Source organism: Pollachius pollachius (genome assembly GCF_949987615.1).
Source record: "Pollachius pollachius genome assembly, chromosome: 1".
NCBI lineage: Eukaryota > Metazoa > Chordata > Actinopteri > Gadiformes > Gadidae > Pollachius > Pollachius pollachius.
Window position 1 is genome coordinate 42,619,549 of NC_136934.1, and position 11,190 is coordinate 42,630,738.

The 11,190-nt window shown below is 44.5% G+C and overlaps 1 protein-coding gene across 1 annotated transcript in view; it reads right to left on the reverse strand.

The window, feature by feature from the left end:
- adgrb1a (adhesion G protein-coupled receptor B1a) overlaps nt 1-5,088 on the reverse strand; it is a gene marked incomplete at both ends in the record, with an annotated part of 52,612 nt that extends 47,524 nt beyond the window's left edge. Inside the window, one exon of the mRNA XM_079747676.1 lies at nt 4,314-5,088. Coding sequence (XP_079603802.1) covers nt 4,314-5,088 — 775 coding nt within the window. The remainder of the gene's footprint in view (nt 1-4,313) is intronic.
- Nucleotides 5,089-11,190: the final 6,102 nt, after the last annotated feature.

Sequence of the window (11,190 nt, forward strand, 5' to 3'; positions counted from 1 at the left end):
TTTATGAACTGCAGCCGAGATCTGGACCAATCTGTCGGACTGAGTCTGCTCATTTCCTCCCAATTTTGATTGGATTATATTCCATCCATATTCCATATTTGATTACATCACCCCTACCCCGAGGGCCACACTATCTCTCCAGTAGAAAATAATTCAAATAAACGAAGTAATACGAAAGTAGTTGGGCTGAAAACAAATTATATTAATGATTAACAACAGCCAGGATGAATCGATGTGTAATTAATTGGACTTCAGTGTTTAACTCCCTTATATTCCTCGCAGAGTAAACAGCAAAGTATAATTCAAACGTGGATTACCACAAAAATAATTTATTCAATTTATAATGATTTCATAATGATGCAAAACAGCTCCCTTATCACACACAATCTATAACATACACTATGCACCAGACAAACCAAAAATCGTTGTTCTGCATGTTTAGTCTCAACCTTCATAATGCTTGCGATAGTGTCTCCTGGTATAATTTCATATACCAGCAGATAAGACCAGTGTGTGCTGAAGTCTAAGAGTATGTGGCGTTTAAACAAAGGTCAGGCGCCACATAAACTGAGCAGCATGCATCTTGACCTATGCTGAACACGCTCCCCTTCCCTTTCCCTGCTTTATCTCTCTCTTCTCCTTCCCTTTCAGTCATTCAACATTTTGTTATTGTTTCTCCCTTGCTGTTATTGCGCCTAATGTTTTTTCTCATCAATTTGCCAATATGTTCAACCCCTGCTAAGGTGATTTTTCTCTCTTTCCCTCTCACTCTCCCTCTCGCTGTCTGTCTGTCTCTCTTTCTCCCCCTTATCTCCCTGATCCATCCTTTAATCAGTCACTGCCTCCCCCGCTGTCCACTGTGGAGTGAGAAATGAATCTTCTCCCTCCATGTGGAGGATCAGAGAGTATACACGCACATTCACACATGCATGCGCACACGCGCTCAAATGACTCACATAACCACACATACACTAGTCCTTCACATGCACACACCCTTCATTGCTGCATGTTCCCACTCTCACACACACAGACACACAGACACACGCACACACTCACACATGCACACACACACATGAAGACACACACACACACACACATAAATCTGCTCCAGTGATTGCTCTGAACGCCTGCTATATGGCCCGTGGTCTTGCTGGCCACTGATGGGGTGATTGGACTGGACACACAGCCAGGACCCTCCTCCTGTCTCCTGTCTGATGCTGCAGAGCTACACCTGTGGCTGGGTCCTGCGAAGCTGAGATATGATGGGGGGGGGGGCGGGAGGGGGGGGGGGGGGGGGGGGGGGGGGGGGAGTGGTGGTCTTGACTGGAGTGGTGTGACTGGAGTGGTGGTCTTGACGTCCTTCATACAGTTGTGGCTTGGATGACATGCTCTCTTCCAGTCCGTTGCTCTCATCCAGTCTGGGCTCCTTCAGCATCTGCAGCACCGTTTCTCTTTGCCCTAATCGCAATCTGCCAGGTCGACCTCATATGTCCTCCATTCCTCCAATCCCTTCCGGTCACTTCCTCTCAGCTCCTTATATTCAGCTCCCAGTAACAGCCCCCTTCGCTCTCCACACATAGAAATATCCACGCACAAGCCTTGTGCACACAAATACGCACCCAAACACATACCCTCTTGTTCATTCTGTTCTGCTAGTTCAACAATTAGCTGCATATTCATCAATATGCAGACTAATTGATCATTAAGAATTTCGTCAATGGTGTAAATTTTTCATGGATAAAACTATTGCTAAAAAATATCTTCACGCGGTGTGTCTTTTTACAATTACCATTCGTAGTGTTGTTCAGTAGAGAAACAGTCTGCCAAAGACGTTGACGTTGCTTAGCAACCGGACACGCTGGGGTTGATAAGATACCGGACTACTTGCGGAGTGCTAAGAAAGACGTGAATCAGGCAAAAATTCCACTTTCCTTGACAGCGGTCCAGTTCGGTGTACATAAAAGGATCGACGGACCATTTGCGAACTACTGCAACTGCTGATGCCATCTCTCAAAGTTTAAAAGTAGCCCCACCCACCCCAAATCAATCTAAATAAATGTCTATTATAGTGGACTACACCACCTCTTCTATTCCCAATGGAAATCTATTCCAATCAGAGAATTGTATTCCGATTAGCCGCGTTTACATGGACACTTTTGATCCGATTAGATTTAAAATCGGAAAAAATCTATTCCTATCATGCAATCCGAATGTATTGTATATATGGCATTTACAAAAGTGGTAAGCGTACGTCCGTATGTCTCTCTGAGTTGTTCTTCCACTTCTAATTGGACCAGAAGGGTCCATGTAGACACGGGATAATTAACGATCAATTTTCATTGCATTCATATAGCATATTAATAGTTAATTTTAATATAAAAATATTAATGATCATTTGAAAATGTATCGTTAATTCTCCCGGCTATCGACTAAGACAATTTAATCGAATGCCCATCTCTAATCAGCAGTAGTAAAGCTCTGTGAGGCTTGTCGACGATCTGTGAAGCTCTGTGGAGCTGTGTGAAGCTCTTTGGAGCTCTGTGGAGCTCTATGAAACTTGGGAGAGCTGTGTGAGGCTCTCTGAAGCTCTGTGGAGCTCTGTGAAGCTCTGTGAAGCTCTGTTGAGCTCTGTGAAGCTCTGTGGAGCTCTGTGAAGATTGGTCACGCTCTGTGAGGCTCTGTGAGGCTCTGTGAAGCTTGGTCACGCTCTGTGAAGCTCTGTGATGCTCTCTTGAGTTCTGTTCAGCTCCATGAAGCTATGTTGAGCTCCGTGAAGCTCTGTCAAGATCTGTCAAGCTCTATCAAGCTCTTGGAAGCTCTGTCAAGCTTGCTGAAGCTCTGTCGAGCTCTACTGAGCTCTGTAAAGCTCTGTCAAACTTGGTCGAGCTCTTTTGAGCTCAGGGAAGATCTCTGAATCTCTGTCAAGCTTTTTGAAGCTCTGTTTGTTGCTTACAGTATTCTGATGTACGCTCAAGCTTGTTTCACTCCTTCTTTCTTTCCTTCCTTCCCTCCGTCCACCCTCCCTTCTTTCCTTCTTTCCTTCCTTCCCTACTGCCCGACTTTTTTTATTTCCTCTACCGCTATGGTATGTTAAGGTGCAAACATTGCCCCCACACCACCTACTGCAAGCACGGCTGCAAAGCATCACAAGCAGGATTATATAAGGAGATGCTAACTCAAGGGAGAGGTGGGGAAGGAGGTGGGTGGGGTGTCAAGGTGCTGTTTGGATGTAAGACGCAGCACACATGGTCTCACGGTGGAGACTGTGGGGGTGGCAGAGAGACAAGGGAGACACCAACAAGTGCAACAATCGCAGCTCAGCTGTCCGTGTGGAGGCTGCAGGCGCCTCTTTATAGAACTGCAATCGGTGGAAAATATCGTTCTGGTGATGGCGAGACGGTGGGGAGAATGCTTACAAACCCCCCCCCCCCCCCCCATCAGGAAATATATCCCTGGTCAATGCAGTGACTAAGATGTCAGACCACATCCTGTCTTGGGAATGGTGGGAGGGGGCAGGGTGGGATAAGCGTAGGGGGGATGCAGCCAATCAGGCAGCATCAATCAGGCTATAGCGAGTTGAAGTTACAGCTAAATCCTGTTTATCTTCCTCCCCCCTCTCTCACTCTCTCTCTCTCTCTCTCTCTCTCTCTCTCTCTCAGTCTCTCTTTCTCTCTTGCCACATTACCGCCCCCACCCAGCCCTGAGTGTCCCTGAAGCGATCTCATATCAACCCCTATGATGCTCCTCTTCTTCTCTCCTTCCTCCGCAAGTCTCCCGACAGGCTGATTCGGTGTCCCTCCCTCAGGCCTCCCCAGCCAGGCCCAGGCGGTGGCGCTGACCCGGCAAGGTCAAGGAAATCGCCTTCCATCAGATGAAATCTGAAACCGCCATTTGTCTCAGCGCTTTGCCGCCTTTCATCTTTCTTCCCATTTTCTTCTTTTCGTCTTCAATATCATCGCTTTCAAGAACCCAGTGACCCATGAGTGCATGGCTGGCGGGCAGTGCCCGAGCTGCCGACGTCCAAACAATCACCTATTTATTATAATCTCATCCACTACATGGGGGGGGGGGGGGATACTGGGTTCGATCCACAGTTCTACCCGTAGACACTACTTCCGATGTATCTGAATTCACTAAAGTTTAATTGGAAAATAGCGTTGGAATTTTAAATGAAAATAAACCAAGGGAACATTTAAATAACTGCAATGCACCAGAGGACAGCGGGACACATCAGTCAACCCTTCAATCGGCCGATAAACATTGATCCATTACCCAACTCAACACAATTTAGATTAAACATTTACAGCACTCACCTTGAACCTCTACATCCTTCTCCTTGGCCCCGGGTATACAGTCCGCGTGTAAAACGCCGTTGTGGTCGCAGCTATCCGGCTGGAGCGGCTGGAGTGGAGGCCCCCAGCAGAGGCAGGGCGTCTGCATGATGCCGCATGGTCTGCTGGAGGTGCTGGATGTCAGGCAGTCCTTCAGCCACTGGCACAGCATCTGGCAGGCGGGCATGCTGGGGTTCCGCTTGCCCACCACCAGGTACTCCGTCTTGAACTCCCCGCCGACCCCGTCGTCCGATGGCGCCCCGCCCTTTACGGCCACGCCCCGCCCGCCCACCCTCAACGGCGCCTTCCTCATCTGCAGAAACTGTTTCCCCGCCTCCAGGAACGCCACGGGGGCTGCGTCGGAGTCGCACAGCTTCACCACCTCGTCGAAGCTCTCCACGCCCAGGTAGGTGCGAGTGGTCTCCAGGAAGGACTCGAACTGGAAGGTGCGGAGCTGGGAGGGGGCGCAGCCGTCCGTGGGCTTGGTCACCTTGAGGAATATGGTGTAGCGCCGCGGGTCGGGGTTCTGCAGGGTCCACGAACAGGGCACGGCGGGGAACACCTGGGACGACAGGAAGAAGCCGAAGAAGCGGCTCTGTACCAGGGTGGAGCAGGTGTCCGACTCGGGGCCGGAGGGCGAGGCGTGGCACGGGCGGCCCGTCAGCAGCAGCAGAGCTGAGGAGCACAGGTACAACACCAGCATGGAGAGGGACACCCCCCCCACGCATGGAGCCCTGGGGCCGCAGCGGGCTGGCATCGTTTCCGGCTGAGAGAGGCGCCGACGCGGGCTGAGAAGCTGCAGGGGGTAAGGCGGCGGGCTCCGTGGGTCTGGGGGTGGGAAGGGAAGGGGCTGAAAGGCCCGGCGACTGGGTGGGGGATGGGGTGGGGGAAAGGGGGGAGGGGGAGTTGAAACTGTGGCCTTCAGAGATGTTGGGTGTCGCCCATGATCGCGTTGCAGAGCCCAAGGTTTCACAGGAACCTGTGGAGATCAAAAAGGAATAAGGACGTAAATGTTTACAGCAGTTTACACTTTGATATGTTTACAACACAGTGATTGCTGTCTGCTCTGCTTTGAACTGAGAGCAGGAGCCATAACATGGCCCACGCAGAACAAAGAAGAACAAAATGGGTTGATGGAGAGGGAAAAGTTTGGCTACGTTTCTGTTCATTATGCAAGTTCAGGCTGGTCTCTTCCTGGGAGACGAACACTCCCCTCAGACGTCTGCGCTCATATTTTCACTGCCAGCTCATTAGTTTATCCAATTTACAGGCACTGAATTACAAAAATGGGAACACCTGCAGCCTTTCATGACTGTACTTTGTTGGGGATGAAGTCATCGAAAGCAATGCAATGATCTGTAATGGTCCTTGTCTCTCTCTATCCTCTATACGGATATACCGAAGAGTAGAATTATAGAGTTTAATAGTTAATTAACACACACACACACACACACACACACACACACACACACACACACACACACACACACACACACACACACACATACACACACAAAGAAAAACAACAATTATGTATTATCTTTTTTTTCTTAATTGGCTATCCCCCATGGTTGATTCACCATGTCTTTCATGTTAATATTATTTACTTTTATTCAAAAAATCTGCAGGTGGCAAACAAATTGGTTTCTGTGATGGAAACAAATAATTAACTTGACTTAATCACTTTGCACAAACTTTTTCGATTAAAACAATTTCAGAAGTCCACTTCTGCTTCTTAAAATAAGCACGATACAGTGACGCCAAATAAATGAGTTGAGTTATTAGTAGATGTTATAATAGACATGGTGGCAGATGACTTGCTGCAATGGGTGTGAACTTCGGTTTAATCACGGAAGGGCAGTTTATAAATTTGAATTAAAAGGTGGCCTCAGTGGGAAGACTAAGGTCAGATACAGCTGTCCAGCTTCTGTGCGGTCTAGCCAATAACAATGATATCACTGCAGCCCTTTTCCATGTGTTTCAAAGGGATTTTCTATGCTTTGTCATAACATTGTTTTCTCATTTTTCTTTTTCATTAAAAAGTCTAAATCAAACAACTCAGTTGTTTAATTCACAAATAGATAATGATTTGTATTTTTTTTCCATTTCTTTCGATTAATAATAATCATTTTGGTATTGCAGCCAAAAAGCAAAGATAGTAAGAAGTGCTGTTCAAAGATAAGATCTATGCTGGTGATCAGCAGTATCCACTACATCATGTCAGACCTTAATAACAACCAGGCGCACGCTGCCAGGTTGTTGTCATTGGATTTCTGTCTGCTTTCCAAGACACCGATTTCTGATGGAGGCAAACTGCCACAGCTCAATGTGCGCTGTCGTCAAGGACACCAATACTGTGTAGCTTTGCACCAATCAATCATAATGATCTGACACGGTTGCCAAGGGAGATTAAAAGAACCTGGGGACGGGGGAAAGAGATGGAGAACGTGTATTATAATAATTGTGTTGGGAAGAAACATGTTATTTTAAGATGTTGTTTAATTACAAAGATAAAGGAAGCGTGTACTGGGTTTGTACCCTGCAGTACAGCACAGATGTAACCGGAGGCAGTGTCAGTAAACGATAATTTAAATGTTATGCAGATTAGGTTGTGCGTCACCTGAACTGGAGAAACATGTCGCTTAGCAAAACCAACACAATTGTATGACGTTAATGTGAAATTCGGCACCACAAACAATACAATTGCCTGTGTACTTTTTTTGGTAATCCATTGTGTAAAATCCAGAGTGTATGTCAATGGTCAGAGTCAATAGGTTCAATCTTTATAATGTTTTAAATTGTAAATCCTCCATCGCATTATGTTGCATGAAGAGGGTTAATAGAGGGCATGCAAACCAGTCTGACAGCGGCACTATAAAAAGCCCTCAATGTTCAGCTTGGTAAATATGCTACATTACTAAAATTACATTAAATAAATGATTTATGAAATTTTCTTCTAAATATTTAAATGACGCTCAAGTCTGCTAAACAAACACGATAAAGTTGGCCGATCTCATTTCCATGATAAAAAAAAATCTGAACCAATTAAAAACTGAAAGCACCTCCCTGAGCCTAATAAAAAACTAACTTTAAGAAGTAATTCACATTATGGCAATGAACAGACCTTGGTTATGTTAATCTTCAAAACTGTCAATCATTTGTGGTTTGTTTTTTAATCAAAGGTATGTTGCTACGTAGCCTATTTAAGGTTATAGGGGTGCGAAGGGGAACTCCTGAGGCAGGGTTACGTTCAGGGGCGTAAGCCAGGACATTGGTACTGTGGTGGCCAGCTCGGGCAAGTCTTATCTTTGGGGTGGCACTTGATTGTCAACGGTTTCTTATTACATATTACCAAACAAAATATAATCCAAAATGTCATTTGGCTGATATGTGAGTATCACCACATGCACATTACATCTCGCCATACATGTGTATACTCTGGGCAACTCTGGGATACAATGTAACATTTCTCTTCAGTTACTTTACTAGTTGAACTTCTATCGAATGGAATGTTCTGGAAATGTAGTTATGGCGATCACAAATGTAGTTATGGCGATCACAAATGTAGTTATGGCGATCACGAATGTAGTTATGGTGATTCCAAATGTAGTTGTGGTTATCAGAGCAGACACATGTACGTTCCTTGTATAAAGCATGATAAGTCTCACTAAAATATATTTTCGGAAATCATCCATGCAAAATGTATTAAATTGTACCCCATTTACCTCTGCGGTGGGGTCCACAATTAAAATAGTACATTAATCTGATTAGCCATTCGAAACACCTTCTGACATTGTATGATTTCCTTATTTCGACGACATTATCCGGTCATCTTGTTTCTACACATATTGGTAGGTCGGGCAACAATGAACTTAGTGAGGGTTGCATGGTGAGGCCGGCCAGGTTCACCATGGTCTGTACCGCCTCCCCTCCACCACTTATTATTATGAATTCCTCAATGCTATGTTTGATGTATGGTGATTGTTATTCTGGCCTGCTGGACGCTGCTGGTCTCCTCCCATTACAGAGCCCTGTCCTGACACGCAAACACACACAAACCCACAAACGCACACAGACACCCACATACACACGCACACACACTCACACACACACACACATTTCAACACAAAGACCCCCTAAGCACACACACACATACACAAAAATACCCCCTACATACACACGCACACACACACACACACACACACACACACACACACACACACACACACACACACATGTTTCCCCCTTTTCCTACAGCCATACACACACATACAAGAACATTCCCTCTTCCCCTACACAAAAAACACAGACACACACCTAATAAGGATCTCACAGAAAATCCCAAAGATCACAAACACACAGACAGACACACATCCTCCCTCCCCTACACACAAACACACACACACACATGCGCGCACACACACACACACACACACACACACACACACACACACAACCTTTATATGGTTCTCACACACAAACAAAAAGATCTCAAACACGCAGACACACACATCCTCCTTCCCCTACACTCAAACAGACAAAGACTTAAAAAATACTGAGATACTTAACAAGTATAAAAGTGAGGCATGTATGGCACTGTGAATATGAAGGTGGATTTATTTTGTTTTGTGTCATGACTTTGCATGTAATATGTATAAAATATACCGGAATTCATTAGGACAAAAATAATTACAATAATTATAAAAAATAAATAAAGATCCTGAGGGACCTACGAAAAACGAAGAAATAGAACATAATATAAAAAGGGTAGGTGCAATATACAAGTGCTTTAACCTATACCTTTTGATCAGTACTATTAATAAGAAATGTCAATGCAGAAATGAAGATGACAACTTTGTCTTTTTTTGTGTGTCTAACTTATGTATGCATGGAATGTTGTGAATCTATGTGCTCGAAATAAACTAAAGTACACTAAACTAAACACACACACACACACCCCTAATATAGATCTCACACACAAACACAAAGATCCCAAACACACAGACAAACACACATCCCCCTTCCCCCTTCAAACACACACACAGCCACACCCCTAATATGGATCTGGAGTTTGAGGAGCTCGACCTGACACCGGGGAGGTATCTGACACCATCTTATCTCGGCCAGAACATTACGATTGACGCAACACACCAGTTACCATTAGACATTAAAAAGACAATCCCCCTCAAGTGTTTGAGATTACCTTTTTCCATGAATTAATTTGCAAAAATTGCTTCAAAGTATGAAGAGAGAATTGTCTCATAATTATTAATCCCAATATGCGTCGATCTATGTGTTGTGAAAGTTAACTTGTGACTTGTTAATTTACATTTGAATTATTGTGCTATCATTTCTCCAATTGCATAAACATTTATATTTATGAATCCAGGATGGGCATTTTGCACGTATACATAAAACAAGTATAAATTGTTTTTCTTTGTAGATATAGTAGCTTAAAACAATCAAATTAGAGAAGACATCAAACTACGTCAATGACTGGCAAGTGAGGCCCCTGATCCACAAATGCATATTCAACAGTTCCCAAGAAAATGTTTGTATTCTTTACTGAAACAAATGCGTATGCATATACGAAAAACGATTTTTGTTTTTTTTAGGACACTAATCAACTTTAAGAAGACACAAGTTGACTCCTTTTAGCAGTAAGAATGATGAGGCAAATCTCGCTCTATATCAAAGCAGTGGCCCATAGGGGCCGAGATCAGCACATCTAACCCGCATGTACGCATTTACCCAAGGCAGCGTTCTTCTCATCCAGACAAGAGGAAGAGAGAAAGTTTTGTTGTAGTTTTAGCACTGCGCGGCCCGGGGTAATTCATTCCTTTTAAGCCTGTGGGCGCGACAGCAAGCAATTAAGACAACAAAGGTGTTGCATTAGCTAGCAGAGAGGCGAACAGGGAATCTATGCAAACACGGCGACAGCCCCTGTCGGTAAGCCAGTTACAATACCCCAATCATGGAGAGATACCTCCCTCCTGCCAGATTCTCTCTGTATGACAGAGACATAAAGAGACTGTGACAGACATACACAGATAGAGGGAGAGACAGAGAGAGAGAACGAGAGAGAGAGAGAGAGAGAGAGAGAGAGAGAGAGAGAGAGAGAGAGAGAGAGAGAGATGAGGAGAAACACGCGCTGATGAGAAAATGATAGAGTCAGAGGGAGGATAGAAGCTCCTCACCACAGCAGCACCAGGATTAGAGGATGATTAGCTGGGGCCACAAAGGAGTCGGCGTTCACATTCATTACCAGGCCCGGGATGACAAAAAAAAAAAACACGCCCGAGTCGCAGCGGCGCCTCTGCTATGAAAATACAGATTGCCACACAATTATCTGTCTGCCTTGTTGCATTGTTTATCGTTTCACGGGCAAGATAATTTAGCAGGAAAATCAATTATGGTGCCTCTTTTGGATTGTGAAGCTGTTTACCCGGGGAATTCCATTGATTTCCGATGCCTTTGATATTTCGCCTAGGCTGAGATTGTTTCTATGAAATAGTGTTCGACAGGTGGAGAGATGGAAACAGAGTTGGAGTAAGAAAGGGGCGACTTCCCATTGTTCTCTCCTGGTGTTTTCTACTTGGTGACCCTTTACAGTAAAGGCACATTAATTAACCATTGATTAACATTTGTTAATGCAGCGATTAGCATTATTATATAGCATTAGCATAGGGGTTAGGGTAAGAGTTTGGGTTAGTGGGTTTTGCTTATAAATAATGTATACATTAATATCTTAGTACTAGGGCACAAAACTAATATAATCAAATTTTCGTTTTTATTTTATTTTTTTTATTAAATGTTTTATGGAAAGAACAGCTGAATACATATCTGTACATTATTTTAG